This window comes from Vidua chalybeata, chromosome 4 (assembly GCF_026979565.1).
Source record: "Vidua chalybeata isolate OUT-0048 chromosome 4, bVidCha1 merged haplotype, whole genome shotgun sequence".
Lineage (NCBI taxonomy): Eukaryota > Metazoa > Chordata > Aves > Passeriformes > Viduidae > Vidua > Vidua chalybeata.
This window is the reverse complement of record NC_071533.1, coordinates 29880887-29900729: the sequence shown is the minus strand read 5'-3', so window position 1 is coordinate 29900729 and position 19843 is coordinate 29880887. Positions and strand designations below refer to the sequence as shown.

The 19843-nt window shown below is 40.2% G+C and overlaps 2 protein-coding genes across 3 annotated transcripts in view; both read right to left on the bottom strand.

Annotated features, from left to right (window-relative positions):
* The window catches only part of MND1 (meiotic nuclear divisions 1), a 42904-nt gene extending 42215 nt beyond the window's left edge, over nt 1–689 (bottom strand). Inside the window, 2 exon segments of the mRNA XM_053941674.1 lie at nt 626–643; nt 645–689. Coding sequence (XP_053797649.1) covers nt 626–643; nt 645–674 — 48 coding nt within the window. The 5' untranslated portion in view covers nt 675–689.
* A 5928-nt stretch (nt 690–6617) lies between these two features.
* TRIM2 (tripartite motif containing 2) overlaps nt 6618–19843 on the bottom strand; it is a 60316-nt gene continuing 47090 nt past the window's right edge. The window contains exons 9-12 of one of the 2 annotated variants that reach the window (XM_053940733.1): nt 16351–16531; nt 14648–14718; nt 11981–12121; nt 6618–10988 (exon numbers count right to left, since the gene is read on the bottom strand). In XM_053940733.1, the coding sequence (XP_053796708.1) occupies nt 10836–10988; nt 11981–12121; nt 14648–14718; nt 16351–16531 (546 nt within the window). In that variant the 3' untranslated portion in view covers nt 6618–10835. The remainder of the gene's footprint in view (nt 10989–11980; nt 12122–14647; nt 14719–16350; nt 16532–19843) is intronic. The other variant, XM_053940735.1, reaches the window with a different exon arrangement.

Here is a 19843-nt window from a genome sequence, read left to right as displayed (position 1 = left end):
AGAAAGACATGGTTATGTTTCCAAGTTTCCAACAGAAAGGAGTCAATGCCATTTTTAATAGTGGCTTCCTTCTTAAAAAAGAACACAATCAGGCAGCACACAACACTTAAAACATACACCAAGAGCAAAATAGCCAGATTGATTTACTTTTAAAAAACAAATGTAAAAGCTAGCTTATGCAGCTGCAGTAATACAGCAGGAGACAGAAACAGACACAACTCAGTATTCTACTTAACAAAGAGCACCATTAGTACTTTGTAGGTGCTCTCTCTCCTCTTTTAGCCAGCAGTACCCTAGGTCAGCACCGCTGTCTCCTGCGATGTCAGTATATTGCAGGATTAGAACCTGGAGCTGCCGTGAACGTTCAAGTAGGAGCATGAACAGAAAAGCAGACAGATTTAACTTCCACCTTCTGCCTTCTCCAAGAGCCCTGACACGGCCAGCAGGAACAAAACGCGTAGGCACGACGTGGAATGAAGTGAGGTTTCTGGAAGCACGTGCTTGTAGCTGCGCCCCTCGGGCGCCAAGTTTCACACCGCCACTCCAGCAAACAGAGCAAAACAACGAAGCCAAGAGCACTCTCGATGAAGGTTATTGATTTTTCACGTTAATTCCTCCCTCCTACCTCGCTGGCAGGCGTTCCCCACCACCAATATTAACCACACCACGAGCATCCATTTCGCTGCCGCGCCCGCAGGCTGACGGAAGAATGCGGCGCTGTGAGCGCACTCGGGCACACCTGCGATTCGCTCTGCCCGCTCCCACCTCCCCGCAGCCAGAGGCTCAGCCTGGCCACTCCTGGGCTCCCGTGTCTTGGGGGGAAGCAGCGGGCACCGTGCCCACCTCGAGTCACAGCCACGGGGCTATGGCCACTCCTCCGGGTGCCGGCTCGTTTACATCGCTCTTCAACAACCCAAAGGCACGGCCCACGCCGTGCTGACGCTGCACCCCCAGAACCGGCACCGTAGGGCCTCCCCGGAGAGGGAGCCCCGCTCCCCTCAGAGCCACCGGGGCGGAGGGACAGCGAGGCGCGGGCGGCCGTCACCCGCCATCACTGCGGTCGCGGCTCCTCCCGCAGCCTTTGCGGGCTCCCGGGAAGGAAAGAGGGGCGAGGCGGAGGGCGGGCGATCCCGCTTACCATGTCGCGGGCGGCCGGCGCGGTTTGATTCCGGCGCCGCCGGGCGGGAAGAGGCCGGCGGGAGGGCGGGAGGCCGCGTGCGCAGCGCCGCCTGCTGCCCGCCCCGCCCGGCCCGCGCCGCCCTCACGGCGGCGGCGGGAGAGGCAGCGGCCTTTCAGCCGCGGCGAACGTGCGCGTGGTTTTTGTTAAACGTGTTCGTTTGGTTTGGGTTTTCGTTTGTTGAGTTTTTGTCTTTTTTTTTTTTTTTTTTTTTTTTTTTTTACCTGCCGGGTGGTGCCGTAGAATAAAACTGAGGGCACGAAAAGAACATGTTAACCGTGATCTGATGCCACCTGTACTGTACTCCCGGCCTGTCACAGGAGCCACGGGCCGTGGAAAAGTAAAGCCCTCGCTGCCCGTGGAAGGGAAGGGCCTGGCCACATCTGGTGTTGTTGGCAACAGTTGTTCATTGCAATGGCTATTCTAGCAACTTTAATTACTGACGGCTTGTTTTAATTATTATTTGTTGTAAATCACTTAACTTCAGTGCCGCGTTGCGTTGTTTTCCCCGGTGAAACAAAACCAAGCTCCACTGTTTTTTCTACTGCTGCCGAGCAAATGGTTGCTGCAACATTTGCAAGGTCCCCGTTGCAGCGTGGGTTTTCTCCGAGTGACACGTATGAGTGGCAGGGTGGGTGTCAGAGCTGAACGTGCTGCCTGCAGTAGAGGAAGAGGAGAGGAAGGAAGCGTTTTCAGAGGGGCATTCACTCTTGATGTGGGCATGGGGCAAGCACCTCGTGTCTTCTGCTCAGTACTCATGAGGCAGCAGTGCTCCCATCTACCCATTACTTGTGAAAGTAGATTGGCAGCAAACACCCAGGTGTCACCCCCCAAACAGAACCAGCACACGGCTGGAGCACACACCTGGAACCACCGCTGGAATGCATTCCTTGTTTCAGAGGTTGAATGTCATCACAGCAACCCAGAGAGCCCATCCACCTCCAAAACATGCTCTTGAGTGATGGTGGGGCAAGTGGCACAGCAGGTTTTCTCTGCCCATGGCCCCTGGGTGATGCCTTAAGTTTTAGCTTTCATATTTTTCAGATTCTGTACTGCATTAGTATATAACTCTGAACTTCATATAAAGTGTTAGCAAGTTTGCCTCACAGTTTAGTAAGACAAAACAATCCTTTTCCAGCCTGAGAACCAAGGACACCGTTGCAGCCTCAGTCCCAAAAGGTATAAACAACAGCAAATTGAGAAGAGCAGTCTGGGAGGATGGGACTTCATAACCTGAAGTTCTAACTGGTCAGTTAGCCCCAATATATAAATGGACCAAAACTTATAAAAGTGTGAAAACTCATGATTTAGTGTCCATCTTGGGTGGAGCCAGGGCCAGGCTCTTGTACTGCCCAAGGTGTATCCTTTGAAGGCCTTTTAATAAATACCTACTTTATTCCTTTAACACTATCTAGCCTCTGTTCTAGGTAGCTTCTCAAGGCGTCATGGGGACAGCCAGGGTCAGCTGCCCCAAGTGCCCTGGCAGCCCTGAAGCCCTTTCACAGTGTCAGGAAAATCCACAAACACCAGAGGTTTATGTCCAAAAAGGAGACAGAGGAGTCCTGCAACTTTACTCAAATAAAGGGAGAGTTCACTGGGGCACACGCCCGCAGGGTTTTCTCTCTGGAGGGTTCAGAGGGCACAGCCTCCTTTTATCATAAACTCCTGGACTCAGGTTGCCTCTTCCTTTCCCCATCGGCTGAGGTACTCGGAAGGTACAGCCTTCCTGAACTGCCTACCACATATTCCCCCTTGTACCTACTATTTCACCTCAAAGCTCAGAAACTCCAGCTTGTGCAGACCCTTGTTTGTTTCAGGAGCTAAGCTGTCTGGGCTCTGCAGCAAACCCGCTGCCCAAAGTTAGCACAGACATTAAGACCCATTTCAAACATATTGACACCCATACCTTCACCCAGCAAATTGTTTGTAAAGACATTAGCTTTCCTCTCCAGGCCACATCACCGGGTTCAATTTGCTCTGTAATACAATGTTCCCTAACACCTCCTACCTGATCAAAACTAATTAGTTTAAAGACCGTGGGGTGAAAGAGGCCCCAAACAAAAGGGTGTATGTCACGCTTTGTCATTTGAGGGGTGGTTTTCCATTACTGCAAGAAGTGGAATGAATGACTCCTAAAATACATGAAGGCCTGGCATTTTTAATGGGCTTCAGAATGTCTAAACGTGATATTTCACAAAACTGCTAATCTTATGCTATGATTCTAAAAACAAGACAATGGATGGAAATACAGTGTAATGGAGACTCATAACTGTGTCTTTCTGTTAGAATATTGTTCTCATTTTCCTGTGATTTTCTTAAGCTTTAACCATTTGGGCTACATTTTCTATTCTAGGAGTCTGACTGAGATCTTTAAGTACTGGTCCAAATAGTTTTCCTCTGTTCCTGAGTTAGAGAAAATACAGTGCTTTGTCAATGTAATTATGCTTGGATGAGATGAAATTTGTACTCTCCTTAATTTTGCTCTTACAATTGACTATAGCTGAATTACAATCAGAAATTCTGTTTTGAAAGGACAAAAAAGCGACAATGGCAGAAAGCTTAGCCAGTAGAGAATGAAAATTGTCCTAGTTTAATTTTGTTCTTTTCATCCATATGGGCCATAGCACAGTCTTAATTACAAGAGCTATTTTTTTCATAAGGGAAGAGCTCAAGTCAAATATATCAGGAAAATTAATCCACAAACACCAGAGGTTTATGTCCAAAAAGGAGACAGAGGAGTCTTGCAACTTAATTCAAACAAACAGAGAGGCCATAGGGCATTTCCCATGGGGTGTCTCAAATTTGTAGGGGATACAGCCTCCCTTTTATCCTGATTTCCCAGCTGCATTTCCCTATTTCCTTCCCCACTGACTGAGGTACTTGAGAGGTATAGACTCCCTGAAACACCTAATACCTAAGACCCTTTCTAATGTATAACCCCCTTCCATCTTTCTTTTTCTTTGTGTCTCTGTTCTTTTTCTCTAAAACCAGAGATTTAGCAGAGTCTTGAGTGAGTAACAGTCTGTGTCAATTAGTGGAATTCCTATGGAATTTATGGTTTCCTCCATTGCTTCTTTCACCTCACTGTATCTGGCCTTATCTACCATCAGGCCCATAGTTTGTTTGTAAAGACACCTCCTTCTCATTCCTTCCCAATAGCAGATCACTTTATCTCTAAAAGAGTAAGATCAAGCCTTTCGAGTCCTGTGGCTGCCTCCCACTGCACCTATATGACTGACAGCAGTAGAGCTTAAGCATGGAGGACAAGGAGTTGCTCACCCATGGGGGGTGATACCAACTTCTCGGGGATCCAAGCAGTCTGTCGTGGGCCATGGCCACACATCAAGGAACAATATGATCCATGAGTATCCCATGTAGGCCAGTCTGTAGCATCTGCTGCCTCATTTCATCCTTGAATGAGCTTTTGGACTGTAAGCAGGTGTTCTCCCTACAAACATTTAACCCTTGAATGAAAAACCCTTGGTGAGAAATGCTAGCTGGCCCTCCCCCAAAACTTACTGCTTCCACAGCTTTGCTAGGCAGAGCTGCTGAAGTGAGCATCACAGTTATCCTCGAAGTGAGTAGCTCAAACACTAGGATTTTGGTCACAAGGCATTTCTCTGAAGGAACAAGGCATTCATATGCCTAGCTCACAATAAATCTGAGGGCAGCAGCCTTCTACTGCATGTAGCAACGAGCAGCAAGTGCTGGGTATCTCCTGCACCAGCACAGCTGGGGCCTCTCTAGGGAGAACATCTATCCACAGAAATGACATTGACTGTTCCACTCCACTGAGATAGTTCAGTCTGGTCCAAATTAGAGAGCATTCACATGAACTGTCAATAAAACTGTGGGCAGAGTTAACTGCAGAGCAGCACAGCTGGGTGTGAGAGAGAACATCAGCCTAAGGAACACGGAAACATTTTTGAACATGCAATGGCATGTTAAGGGGTACCACTCTAAAGAGAGAAGGCCTGCCTAAGGGTGACTGCCCAAAGTACCTGCTCCTTTAGCTACTTTGGCCCTATTCTCTCTGAGACTGTTTCTCATTGGTGAGACTGGGTTCTCTAGTCATATTTACACAATTGCTAAAAGATTCTGCCATTTACTGCAGATATTTTCTGGTAAACAAAAGTGTTCCCCAGTATTAGTGTTCGGCCTGTCTGATTTTGCTCAGTGGTGAAGAGCCTCTGCTCTAGTACCCCAGGGAACAGAAAACATTTCTAGCCTATCAAAAAGACAAGATTTGGAATGTAACAAGCATCTTACCTACTAAGCCCAGTGGTTTCAGGCTATCCTGTGCTATTGCTTCTATTCTTCATGATCTTTTTTTACATGGGAAGGAACAAGTGCTCTGCAACTCTGAATGTCAATCCAACACTGCTTGGCTTCAAGATGTGATGTTCTTTTAGCTGGCAGACAAATAAAGCCTTTTGTAATTATCTAAATTTCAGGGCAGATAGAAAGTACATTCAGCACCAAGAGTCTATTTGCTGAGCAAGTCTATTTGCTGAGCGTGTATTCATCTGGAGACTGACAGAAAACCAAAACTGATCCATTACATTGTACTACGTTTGTCTTTAGGAGAAAAATGAGGCCTTGAAACATGGCTGCTGACACTCCCTATGACTTGCAAGAAAGAATAAAACACATATTCCTCTAGAGCATTTAGGGGAAAGATCCACAAAGATGGACAGCTGCTCAGTATTTCAGCTGTCTCATTTCTGACTGTCCTGCCACTGAGCAAACACTCATCACTGGGAGTTTCACTGACCCTGCTAGTCCCCTCCATTGAGGTTGCATCCAAGCCAAATGATGCATCTGAAGATTCTGTCTTACTTCATGAGCAAGTTCCCAGTCACACTGAGTTCTCAAATGATTCCGGTTTGCTTCAGTTCTCAGATGATTCAGTGACCAAGAAGACATAGGAACTATGTGAAATTGAAGCTTGACCTATGTGAAATTAATACAAGCTGGAAATTTGTTCTTACAGAAACAGTGTCAGACTGAACTCCTAAGGCAAATTTTCTGTTCTCCACAATAATTTAATTTTGTTTTCTGCAACAGACCATTGAAAGATTATATCACACCTCAGCTAAAAGGTACTGTGTACCTGTGATGCAAGCAGAGAAGCTTACAGCTCTTAATCTTACTGCCACCAATGAAAATCTTAATTTTGATTCATGGACTGAAGAAGGAAGAGAGGAACAAGGAAGCTCCAACTCTGCACCTTCTTCCCAAGAACAGCTCAAGTCCCTCTTTGCTCTGTGTCAACATAAAAAATTAACATCCATGAAAAAAAACACAGTTTCCTTGGCTTGTGACCTGTGGTGTCAGGGAAGAAAACTGGAAAAAATTACCTGTCTTCCTGCATTATGGGGTTACTTTTAGGCACAAGTGAGTATAAGACATATGAAAAATAAATCCTCAAGCATGAAAATAACAGAGGAAACAAGCTTTATTTTTATTATTTGAACTTTTTGTGCGTGGTAAAGGTACACATTTGACTCCAGTTTGCCTACATTTCCAAGACAGAGTAATTTTTTCTTTGTCAGCTAAAGCATTATGAATACCATGGCACAGAGGAAGCTAAAACTACACACACACACACACACACACACGCACACACACAAACACTTTGATGTGCATCTTTCATCCTTGACCTTAAGGAGAAAAAGTCTGTATTTAGCTTCATAGGGATTTAAAAAAAAAACAAACAAAAACATCATCATCGACAACAAAAAAACAAGTGAGAAGAATATTTCATTATGAGTGTCAAGAGAGTGCAAGTTTACATATACACAAAACATATATTGACTTACAAAGATGGAATGTACAAAAACTTTTAAAAGAACATGAAAAAAAGAACTGGAAACACTCCTAGAACTGGAAAGCTGCAGCATATCAACTGGTAGAGATTTCTATCAGAGGCTGCTGCCATACACTATGCAACTTAGGGAACATTCCCATGTCATAAAGCCAAAGAAAAAGTGTCAGGGTTAAGGCTGTGTTGCTCACAAACATCAACTGAAGTGCTGTACATTCGTCAGAAATAAAATGACCTGTTAGGAACCTTCCCACTCCATAGTACAAAAGGTATTTTGTACACTTTCCACAAACAGGTCAGATAATCACTGCTTGAATTCTTGAAGAAAAGTTTGACTTTACTTCATGATTTCATAACGAGCTGTCTCCCACAAATGAAAGTCATTTCTTTAGAACAAACACAACATATCGGGCACTTATAGTTCTCATTAGGGCAACACTAGATCCTTATTATAAAAAATACTGACATAAAATCAAAAGCCCTCTAGCTTTTACAGAACAGATGAACATTTACTAGTAAACAGCACTCCATGAGGCAATTGTTTGCCTTAACCATTTTCCTTTTCTCTTTCAATGCATTGGTGCTGGTTTAGCCTATGTAAAACTCTCCTATTGTTTATATTGGATTTATCTGAACAGATCTTTTTATTCTATTCACTGAACAATGAAAATACAGTTGGCTAGTTTGTCCTAAAATGCTCCATATGACACAAGATCTAATAACCTTTTGAGATTACTTTTGATTTGAAGATTAGCTAAATGAAGCAAATACTTTCACCATTCATGCTGTGCTGCTAGTCAATTAGCATTCCAGGGAAGTTAAAGGGACATTTGGTTATACCTGAAATCTGGCAGCAGCGTGCCTATAAAGCCTTTAATAAATGCTAACAACTCAGCAAATCACGTAGTGCAATTCTGACCTTCCTTTAATTGGATGAGAAAAAAAGTCTGCCAGCTTTTAAGTGCAGAATTTCTGCTTTGGTTGCTCTTTGTAAGGTTTGTAAGCCAAGCATTTTAGCGAAGTTGGCTTCAGAAGCACCATAAAAGCAATGTGTTTCTCAGTTTCCCAGTGCCAGGCAGATAAGGTCAGACCTTGGAAGGGATTGCCCTGTGCCACTAAATTTGAAGTTGAGCATTTGCTATCAGAAATAACTTCAAATTCATGACATTCTTTAGGTGCTGCTCTGCTGATAATGTCTGAAAATGCAAAAGACTATTCAATTTTCAGAAAAAAATCTACAAAACTCCTAATAGCTTTGATCTGGGTTGTGAGGGGGGTTATGTGCAGAATTCACTTATTTCATCAGGATGCACTGGGTTCACAAGGGTTATCTAAAATCCTGGTAAACAATGCTGGACCAAAGGACTGAAAAACTTTTGAAGAAAAGTGTATACATGAAATAGTACAGTCTTAAGTATCTTTTCTGATATATGGGTTAGGATCTAATTTTCATGCTTCTCAAAGTACCTGACAACAGATATCTGGCAATGTTTTCTGAGGGGTAAATATGCAAGCTTAGTAAAATTGTACTATAAAAATCCATATTTGGATTGACAGCCACAGCACATTTTAAAAAAAATTTATCTCAATCTGTGCAACTTCTTCTCTTTATTACTAAACACAGTTCAAGTGTCTTTTCTTCATTGATGTGCCATTTAAGGGTCTTCCAATGTCAGAAAGTGTTATAAGGACACTTAGAATGAAAATTTGATCTACAGCTTTGTTAAATTTTGATAGGACAGTTTATTTGTAATAACTGAGATACCATCTTCAGAATTTTAGGACAAACTCAGTTCAAGCAGAGGATATTTTGTTCTCTTAGTAATAACAAACTTGAGTTTTAATATTAATAAATGTTACCACCAGTTTCTTAGCTTCGTTATACAGTCCTTAAGCTTCATGCACAAAATATTTATTCCAATGAACTAAGGAAACTTATATTTGCACGAGAAATTTTAAATTGCTTCTATGTGCAAATAACAAACAAAGGAAAGAAGAGGAAATATCTTCAGGAAACAGTAATTAAAAACCAGACAAACCCCCCCATTTAAGAAGCTTGGGGTCTGCATTTTTACAAGTCAAATGCAACTTTAGAAAAAAACCATTCATTTTTCTCAAATTCATCAGAACAATCACCTTACATTTTAGAAATAAGACAAATACTTGTAACAAAAAAATTTATCAAAGATTTCTTTCCATTTTGCAAACATGCTTAAAATACTACTCCCTCGTTTCTGACCCAATGCCCTTTTGTTTAATGCTCTAGAAATGAGAAAATAAAGACAGCACTTCCCAGGCTATTGTAGGCATTGACAGCAAGCTCACAGCTCCTCAAAAAACACTTAAAAGGGAGCACCACTCTATCTATATCAGGCTACAGTAGCAATTCAACCTTTGACCACTGGATATAGAAATAAGAATAAAGCCAATGCTACTTTAGAAAGACAAGTTCATACTTTAAAAACCCCCAACAAACCAAACATTAAAAACAGAACCATGCCTGTAAGAATTTCCAGTTAAATTAATACTTCAACAAAGAACACAGTAGAGAGATCTGGCAGAGGAAGAAAGGTCATTTTTCGGAGTACTGCCATTGTCAAATATCAATTATATGTTCCAGTTTGCTGAAATAACCCACATTTACTTTTTTTTAATTTTTATGTCAATCAGTCATACATACATACATACAAACAAATTGGAACAAATCTCACAGTCCTTGTTTTGTCCTCTAACAAAATTCCCTTTGATGAAGGACTTCAGGAATTGGTTCAAATTCATTTTTATTTGTAACATATTTTTTCTCACATAAAAACAAATAGCTTTGGTAACCCTTGGCTTTCCTATACAACCTCTGTTTACCACAGTTCCTTTGGTTGTATAATGTAGGTCCTCCACAGGGTACTTCTCTGGCTTTCTGTCCTGTGTGAAGCTGCATTTTATTTTAGAGGTTAATACAATGAGTTGCCGTAAGGAAACATGGCAATGAACACGTAAGAAAGAGTGGCACACATGAGGTTAATTGACTTGACATTGTAATAACCCTGGATCCTAATGAACTAGTTTGGTGTCAGAAGGTCTGTGGTTATACAGAAATTCCGCTCCCACTAATGTATCATTGCAATTAAGTTTTTCCAGAGCTTCAGACAAAGTCCTTCCTGCACACTGAGCAAGAGGAAGAGTGAAAAACGGCCGCATGAAAGAATCCTTCATTAATGCCACATGAGTAGGGAATTTGCATTGATTCTCATAGTGCTAAACACTGAGCTGTGTTAGGTCTGACGGTTAGAGCTAGACGGATTTTGTGAGACTTAACCTTATACTAAAAGGATCTACTTGTTATACACAGTAAGACTGAAGAATGTTAAAAGTGTAATACCTACCATGATAATGAGATCTAGAAGATTCCCAGGATCACCTCTGGGTTAAATAACGTGTAAGAATGATACTTATTTAAATTTGGAAGCTCTGAGCAGGAGCTATCCTTCGCAGTCATCAAAAAGCTTTGGGGACTTTCCCCAGACTTTTCTCATTTTTGCCTTATTATTTAATTCCAGTTTCATAGGATGCAGTTTGTGTTTAATTTCACATTGTCTTTATGAATTCAGTTACAGAGGATTTTTTTTTATTAACACTTACAACAAAAATTTCAGTGAGAAACATAAGAGGTGCAAGTCCTATGTAAACAAGGTAAGTTTGGGAATTATCATGAGAAGTCCATAAGAGATGCCTTTGTTATTAAAAATAAACACCAAGTAGGAGATATCCTGCACTGGATCTCTAGGACGAGTCTTTTCTTAAGGGTGGGTGATTATCCAGCTCCAGAGCTCCTTGCTACTGTAAGTATCGATAGACCTTGAAGCAGTGATTTCCAGAGTCTGCGACTACAACGTGGCCGTCTGAAGTAAGAGCCAGACCTTGGGGACCATAAAGTGGGTCAGCAGAGGTGTTAATGTAGGATAAAAATGATCCGCTTCCATCAAAAACCTTTGAGGGTGAGAAAGCACAGAATAAATGTTATGAATAAAAAAGGAAAGTAACAGACACCAGTCTGCTCTCAGAGTGTTATACTTCTCATTTCTGAAACAGTTGACATACTATAGAATAAAAAAGGGTAAAATCTGTTCTGTTATCTCATAATATGCAAGATTATATACAAATGTATGTTCTTATTAAAAAGAACTAATTATAGCCGCCAGGATCTTTGGCAAGAATTAACACACAATGAAATAACTATAATAAAAAATAAGAACCTCAGCTGTTCTTGCTCTAAAAATAGTCAACTACGATAAATCAAACTTAATTGGGAACTCAAACAACACCTTGTTTTCCTAACAAATATCACTGTTGTGGCTAGCCTGATTCTTAGGTTCCCACACAGAAAACCAGGAATTTGTTTACCCTGTTCACAGTGCTTCCTGAGAACAACTCATAAGCAGCTCCCTCAAGTTTTATATTCAGTGGAAATAATACATACACTTTATTAGGTATTCTTTGGCAAACAAGAAGACCTTGTGATTAGCACTTAAAAGATAAAAAGAGTGTAACTCTCATAACTTGAAAGCAGAATAATTTCTCAACATTTAAAAAACATGATAAAAATCTGCTGCATTCACCTCAGGTCATTTGCATTTTCATATTTTCCACTATGTCTCTGATCTTCTCTTATGGTGATTATAAATTACTATAATCTCAGCAATGCTTGGAAGTCTCTTAAGTCATCAAGTAACTTTTGGGGAACTACTTGGTCCCGAAATCCTTGGTCACAGTGGCCATCAGAGCTGCCAGCAGCCACACTGAAAAGCTGACAATCTAACACCACCAGGTCTGAAAGTGGACAATGAGGCATATAAAGGATGGTGTGAGAAACCACATCACTTCTAATGATGATGGTGTTTCTTGGGCAGTCTGAAGGCCAGAGTTAGCAACCCATTCGTTTTTTTTTTAATCAAGCACCTTTGAAGTACAGAAATTTCTACCTGTATTCGGCTGTTTCCCCAATCTGCTACGATAATATTTCCATTAGAATCTACTGCTACTCCAGTTGGTGCATTAAATTGCCCATTTCCTTCTCCATTTGATCCAAACTTCAGCATGAACTCTCCCTCCTGGTTAAAGACCTGTATGGGTTAAAACAACAACCTAAATATGGCATGGTATCAAGTATTAGTAATCTAGTATTACCAGTTCACCTGCTAATTAAAGGAGGAATTGAAGAATTCCTAGGAACACACACACACACATACACAAGATGGGAGAAAAGGTGCCCATCTCTCCCTTCACTCCATTACACCATATAGCATTTCTCCTCTCACTTAAGATCTGATTCATCTCAGACATGGAGGCAAAGAGCCCCAGAATTCTTCTGCAGCTTGTGCATCTTGAACTGAAAAGAGGTGAATGCAGATGGAGCACTGGGTTCTTTGTTTCTTTGGAGCTAAAACACAATGGGGCAGATGCTCTCTTCTCTGCTTCCATAATCTAACACACATTGCAAATCATGGCATGCTGCTCTCTGTAGACAGTTCAACAACTGAATTCTCTGTGATGGTAACAGGTTTAGACAGCAGAAAGATGGAGCTGATCAATGACTATTCTGTCAGTGATCTGGATGCACCAATGGGACCAAACAAGATACAAAATGTGTCATTTACATAGTACACAGCCATCTCTAAAATATTTTTGTCCATCTTGGATCCAGCTGTAGCACGAGGTCCAACAGTGTTCTTAGAGACCGACTGTGGCTTGCACAAGAAAATGCAAAGACCTGACAAGCGCCAAGTGCACACTGAAGTGCTGATAAGGTGGAAGATGTCAGGGAATCATTGCGTTCTTGAACACCCCCAGTGAACAGAGAAAAAACATTTGAGGAAGGAAATTAATGAAGTACCAAGTTAGTGCCTCAGATGATTAAAGAAAATAATAATAAAAAATAGCCAACTAATGAAAAAAATAGACAAAGATATATTGCTCTCTCCCTGGGCTGAAGTGACCAAATGAGAGAGAAGCCTACATTGCACAGGATTTTCCATAAAAGATGCCTGAGGAAAGGAACATCCTTGAAGGTTAATGGGGGCGGGAGAAAAATGTTGCTGAGTGAGCTTGCTTAATTCAAGACACTGGTGGCAGGAAGCAGCTTTGGGACTCATAAAAGTGAAATGAATTTATTAGCTATTTATAAACTAATATATTATTTAAAAGAAGATGTACTCTCTGCTCTCAGATTATAATGTCTCCAGAGTGTCAACAGTTATATGTACCAATTTAGAGAACACTACAGAAATAAGAATCTTTTCTGGTTAGTACCAAATTGTAACAAGTAACATTTGTATCCCATTGAGTCACACCAGAGACAGATGGGACACTCTGTTCTCATTAAAAATGTAATAATTATAAATCCTCTAGGAGGCCACACTTCTTACATTTCTTCACTTGCTTTTTTTTCATTTCAGTTTGCCCCTTGCTGTTAAGCTTCTCCAGGCATTCTTGTTACCAGGCAAACCTTGCTTGTGGAGAGGTAATTTATGGAGTCAGAGGCCTCCTGCTGCTTTAGAGCTCCTGCAGCAGTCTTGGTTTGTGTGTTGTAATCCAAACCACAAGCTGCTACTTCCTCACTAATTCCAAAAGGATATGCAAGCAAGGTTGCTATTCCAGACCCAGGTGATTCAGCACTGCTCAGGACACAAAGGTGTCTATGCTCAGGCAGCAACTTCCTATTTCAGGTGAATATTTAATTTTTTTTTTTTTCAATTAGAAACAGTGAAGAACTAGACTGAGGGTTCCTCTGTGTGTTCAGTCAAAATAGGCATTAGGTGAAATGCCAGGGATATTATTTTGTTGGTGTGTGGGACTGACACACGTGTCCTGAGAGCCCAGGTAGAACAGCATCCTGCCTCTGTCCTCCTGCTGCTCTCTCCTGTAGAGGGAGGACACGAGAGCACGCGCAGGAGGTGTAGGAAAGGAAATGCCGGAGAACAAACACACATAGGTGAGGCATTTCTGAAGTGGCCTGTATCTCCTTCACAGACTTTTGCCAACACATCTCAGCAGGTTTCCTTGGTTTGGTTTATTACTGGGACAAACAAACTTCCTATCATACCATGACTTTAACAGGATGAGAGTCAGGAATTCCCATGGGTGTAAGGACAAGTGGCCAGTTCTGCCCAGTGCAGGAGGCACTGAATGAAAATAAATAATTACACAGGTTTTGAGAGAATCAGGTTGTAAAATGGGTCCAGTACTCTTAAAGCTTATAGGTATGGAATTTAAAGACTGTCAAGTATCTTTACTTTATTATAATTTTACAACTAGAAATGTGGAAAGCTTTTACTGGGAAGTTCAAAAGCCAAACTTTTAAAAGAAGACAGAACACAGGGTCAGTAAGAGGTTTGGCAGAGGGCTACTAAAAATAAGTGAAGTTAAAATTATTTATTTATGTTTAAGCCATTGAATTAGAGACCGTTATAGTGACACCAAAGCAATGCACTGCATGCAAAGTTCTCTGAAAGTGCTGCCCCTGTAGCAGAGCTGTATCACAGTCCTTATATGGAGTGTGTTCTCTTTGGTTTTAACAATACATTGTTTTCCCCAAGGAAGTACCATAATAAAATTAAAGTGGCAACTTTCCAAGTTGCCATTGACAGTACCTTGACAGAATGGTTATGAAAATCTGTAATGATAATTTCATTGTTGCTGTTTACAGCTGCAAAATGAGGACCTGCAATGCAGAAAAAAAAAGAAGAAAAAAATAGCAATACCATTAAAATAAAAAGTATGGTTCAATTAAAAAAAAAAAAAAATCAGCCTGCCAGCATATTATGTTTGGCTTCTGAGCAACAGTAGTCCAAGTGGGAATACTAATTTCAAATTAAGCATAATTTTACTTCGTGTTTTTTTTAAAAGCTCAGCATGCTCTTTGCAAACACAAATAATTTCTTTTTCAACCAGTTGTCAGCTATTGTTATCAATAGGCATTGTTGATTTCTCCCTCTCTTGTATACATATGACTATGCAGAGATTAATGGGCTTATTAACAAGACAAAACATGAAGTGCTTAAGCATAAAGCATACACTGAAAATTGTTATCAAAACTGTTCCTGTAAATTCTTAATTGAAATATTTTATGCACTGTGGGCTCATATCTTACAAGCATTTGAGCTAACAAGTTTTAGGATAAATAAAAAAGTTAATTAGAAGACCACTGTCAAGGAAAAAAGGGCATTTTTTGCTTTACATTGTGTATTGAAATATGTATGCAAATTTGAGAAAATAACCAAATGGTAGCTTGAAAACAGGCAAGTACCCAAATTAAAACACTTTATGCTATTTTGAGTTATTAAACAGAACAGAACTCAGTTTCAGTTTTCACAGTATATCAGGGAAATCTATTAAAAAAGTGAAAAATTTTGCATTGAAAACATTCAAGTATTGACAATTTACCTGTCTTCTGTAGCTTATCAGCAAGAACAAGTGATATATTTCTCAAACACACTGTTAGGAAGTATGTGCCTACTTATTTTCAGGAGGTGTTTTTGCAAATTTTTGAATGAAAAGAAATTGAGATACCCAGAAAATTTAGCTGTGCTCTCATAAATTATATATATTATGCCATAAAACATTACAAGAGATCTCAGGATAAAAACACATTGATGCTATTCCTCTCTTTCACTATGAACCAGTCAAAACATCAGACTAATGAAACTACATACTAAAAATGACCCAACACCTGTAAAATGACCTGCATACCTAGTTTTGCATCTTTATTTTAAATTTTGAAAGAACAGCTATTCACTTAAAATGTATCAGTGGGGTTGCTCTGTTTTTTAAACTTAAATGCATGTTCTATATGAAAGACAGCATGTGCAAGCAGCCAGTTGACTATAAATGGCAATTTCCCCAAACTTACACTGGCTGTTCCATAACTCTGCCTTTCTGATCTTAATCTTAACACTACCCCATTACACTCATTTTCTAAGAGATACCACTTAGGGCATTGGGATTTGTCTGTCTGATGATTGGAAACACAAAGCACAGCATCTGAGTTGACTGTGGTGAACAGCTTAGTGTGACAACTGCAAAGCACTTATAAAATGCTAGTTAAGATCAGTCTTTCTTGGGTCACTGATCTGAAATGTTTCCAGGCATAGGGAGGTAGAGGAAACAATCTGGTTACAGTTACATTTGCAGAACAGATGTTGCAGTCTGCCTGACCAATCAAGCAAATAGGAGCTGTATGTCTAGCAGAACCTCTCCCCTGGAGGATAAAGGAGTAGATTACAGCATCTTCAACATGCTCAAACATCATGCAAATGTGAGCAGAAGAGGCAAGAAAAGGGGATTTACATATTACCATCAAGTGTACCTGCAAACTGCTTGTCACCATTTCCTCGGCTTCCGAACCTGGTGACTATTTTCCCATTTGGCTGGAAGATGAAGACACAGCATGCTTTATTGTCCACTACAATGATGTGTCCATTACGATCCACAGAAACACCTTTAGGTCCCATGAGCTTTCCAGATCCAATTTTGGCCTAAAAGGGAAAACACAAAACAGGAAAATATTTTGGCATGATTGAAATTAGTTAGTACAGTTCAAAAATTGTATTACAGGCACATAGAAGAACGGAGAGGCATTTTTTTCATAAAAAGTTGGAAGCAATAGTTTTTGTCAGCTCTTACCATGTACTTCATTATTTTTTTTCTTCAGCTCAAAATAAAGTCTGCTTTCTGTATGTCTTTTCTAGACTGAAAAATTTGCAACCTCAGCAACTGAGTCCAAATAAGAAATATAGTCATCAGATTTGTGTGACTTGATAAACCTGTCAGAAATGCCTGTATATTCAGCATTAGGGTACCAGCAGGACAGGCAGACAAGCAGAAAGGAATTTTGTCTCCTACTGCATGCTGTTCCTGAGTCCAGCAACCACCTTGATGGACATCTTTATCACTGCCTGCATCAAAGAAGTCAGAGCTCTTGAAGCATCAGGGCTGGGTGGGATGTAGGCTATGATGTCCTCTGTTGTCTTTCTTTGGTTAGTAAGACAACAGCACCTTCTGAGTGCTCTCAGAAAGAATTTGAGCAGAGCTAAAGCTCAGGCTAACCTCTCTATCTTCCACTAGATTCCACGTGAGATTGCTTCACTTGCTGCTTAGACATATGAAGTGTCAGCTGAAAACTGCAAAGGGGAGAGGATCATGTTGCCAAACAGCAAATGAAGCAATCTTTGAAACACTAAACAAATCAAAGCTTGTTCCTGTCTTAGGTAAATAAAATTATTTCCATCATTTTAAATAGGCCTTGTGATTACCAAAACCATCTGCTGGCATAATCAGCAACAGGAGGGGAATTGTATACAGTATTTTACTGGAAAAATGTTCAGTGGTGATGAGATGGATCTCATAACAGTAAATTATTTGGAAAGGCTAGAGAGCTGTCAAATCCAAAAATGCTAGAAGCATGCTTTAGGAGATTTAAAAATAAGGGATTCTTAAAAAAGGATCTAAGCAACAGAGCAAGCAGAAATTGAGACCAAGCCTTCAAAGAATCCATGAGCTACCTGGGCATGCACCCAAGAAGACTCTAGGATCACTTCATAATCCAGTCCACATTTTTCACCATTCAGCTATTTTTTAGGCCATGATTCTAGAAACTGTTTTAATCTACATAAAATCAGTTAAGATTTGACCTCTCAGTTAAAAAAGGTTGTAAATACCCAATTGTTTGCATTGGAAAGGAGCAACTTGCATTCTCCTGACAGACCTTTTTTTTTAATTTGAAAGCACTTATTCAGGCTGGTTTCAAAAGTCTGTACTGGACAGACAATCCACCAGAGAGGCTATGCTGAAATTAGGGATTCCAGAACTTTCAGATCCTGTAGTAATTTGTGACAGACACATCCTACAAACTGAGGTTCATATCTTGGTGAAGAACATATTTTTCTGTTTGCATTGGAATTTAAATGAAATATATACTAAGATATTCATCTTATTTATGAAACAAGGCCATCTTTCACCTCACTGCCTTTGCAGAGTGAGACAGTTCACCCCCCAAGAACAAGCAATGCTGGGAGTCATAGAATCATTTTGGTTGGAAAAGACCTCTAGGACTGAGTCCAAGCATTAACCTAACACTGTCATATTTACCATTAAACTGTGTTCACAACTACCACATCTACTTCTGACGTCTCTGCCCCTCTCCCCTCCCTCCTGCAATTGGTGAGTAGCAGTGGGATCAATTACAAGGCATTGAGAAAATCCATTGGCTAACTCATTTTTCTTATGTCCCTGATGTTCTCAAAGCAAACAGAAGGAGCTCTCCTAGCCTTAAGTAAGTCCCATGCTCCTGTTTCATGTTACATTCTCGTAGGTGGGGATGCAGGTAAAAAATAGGAATGATTCTAAAATGAAGACACCTAGGTTCCCTGAGGATGGCTGCTACTAAACCATTACACAACATTTTCAGTCTCCAGTAAAGAAAATTCCAGGGAGTAGATCATGCAGCTTTAAGACTATGCTTAGCCAACATGCAATCATCCTGCATCAGTTTTATGTTCATGAATGTATACTGTTATAAACTGCAAAATATTTAGGCAAAATCTACCTAATTGAAACATGCTAAAATATCCCTAGGATAATAGGAAAAACTAATATTCCTAGGATAATAGGAAAAACTATTAAAAATTATTTTGTGTTCACCGGGGAAAGATATCAGCAGATTTAAAAAATGTATTCTGTTTGCGTAACAACAAAGCAACAAAACCATAAATCAAACGCAAATGTGTAGATGTATTTCCTTTGGGGTGATTAAATCATATTCTCCTCTTGCTTTGGGATGCCCATGCGGTTGTCTGCTTGAGCACTGCACCACCTCCTTACCATCTTTCCAGGATTCCTATGGAAAATGACTCAGACTCTTGAGTACAGTGTCTTCCTGCCCATATAAACACATATGGAAAAATATAACAAATAAATCATGTACTACATTAATGGGCAGTCAGTGCTGAGAAGAGTAATAAAAATCACTATTCTTGGGCCAGGTTTAAAATATAATTTGCAAGCAGCAATAAAGTATGCCCAGCTAGAGTTTGCAATGCTTTTTAGTAAAAATCTGTTCCCAGTTTAGATCAAAATATGCTGATGACACATTACTGGATTTGGCTGAACATATTTTTTGTATATTTTTATTTCAGAAAGTTTCTTAGAATTATAGGTTTGATTATTTAGAACAGAACATTATGAAACCCAGTCACTCCTATTAAATGTATGAATGGAAGAATTTTCAGGCTTTTTTTCCATTAGAAATAAATACAGTATAATGAATCATGTAAACCCTTAATACAAATAATGTGTTTAATTGAATTCAGTCAGGGACGTTATGTCCCTTATTTTATAGGCTCTTAGGAATTTAGGCTGGTTTTCCAGCACGTGTTTATAAAGTCACCCTACCAGGTTGGAAAATATTCTACTGTCAGATATTCCTAGAGGTTAAAAAAAAAATTAAAAAAAAAAATATCAGCTAGCCTACCTCAAAATTTATGAAGACTTTTCCACTGAAAGAAGTAAGCATGTTAGGGCTAAGTTTAACTTTACCAATCTTGCTGCTGTCTGAAAAGTTCAAAATTGTCAGGGATTAATTAAAAACATTCAACAAACCATCTTTTCCTGTCTGAGAACCTCTCTAATAAGGAAATACAGCTTTGTCACACTTTGCAATATCACACAATAAGTGGATTTATCATTCGTGTGACTGTCAAAATTCAACTGTGACTGTTTAACCACACTACCTATTCCCATTGGAACATGCAACCAGCTTCAGACAGCTCCTTCCTTAATTCTACTAGTGA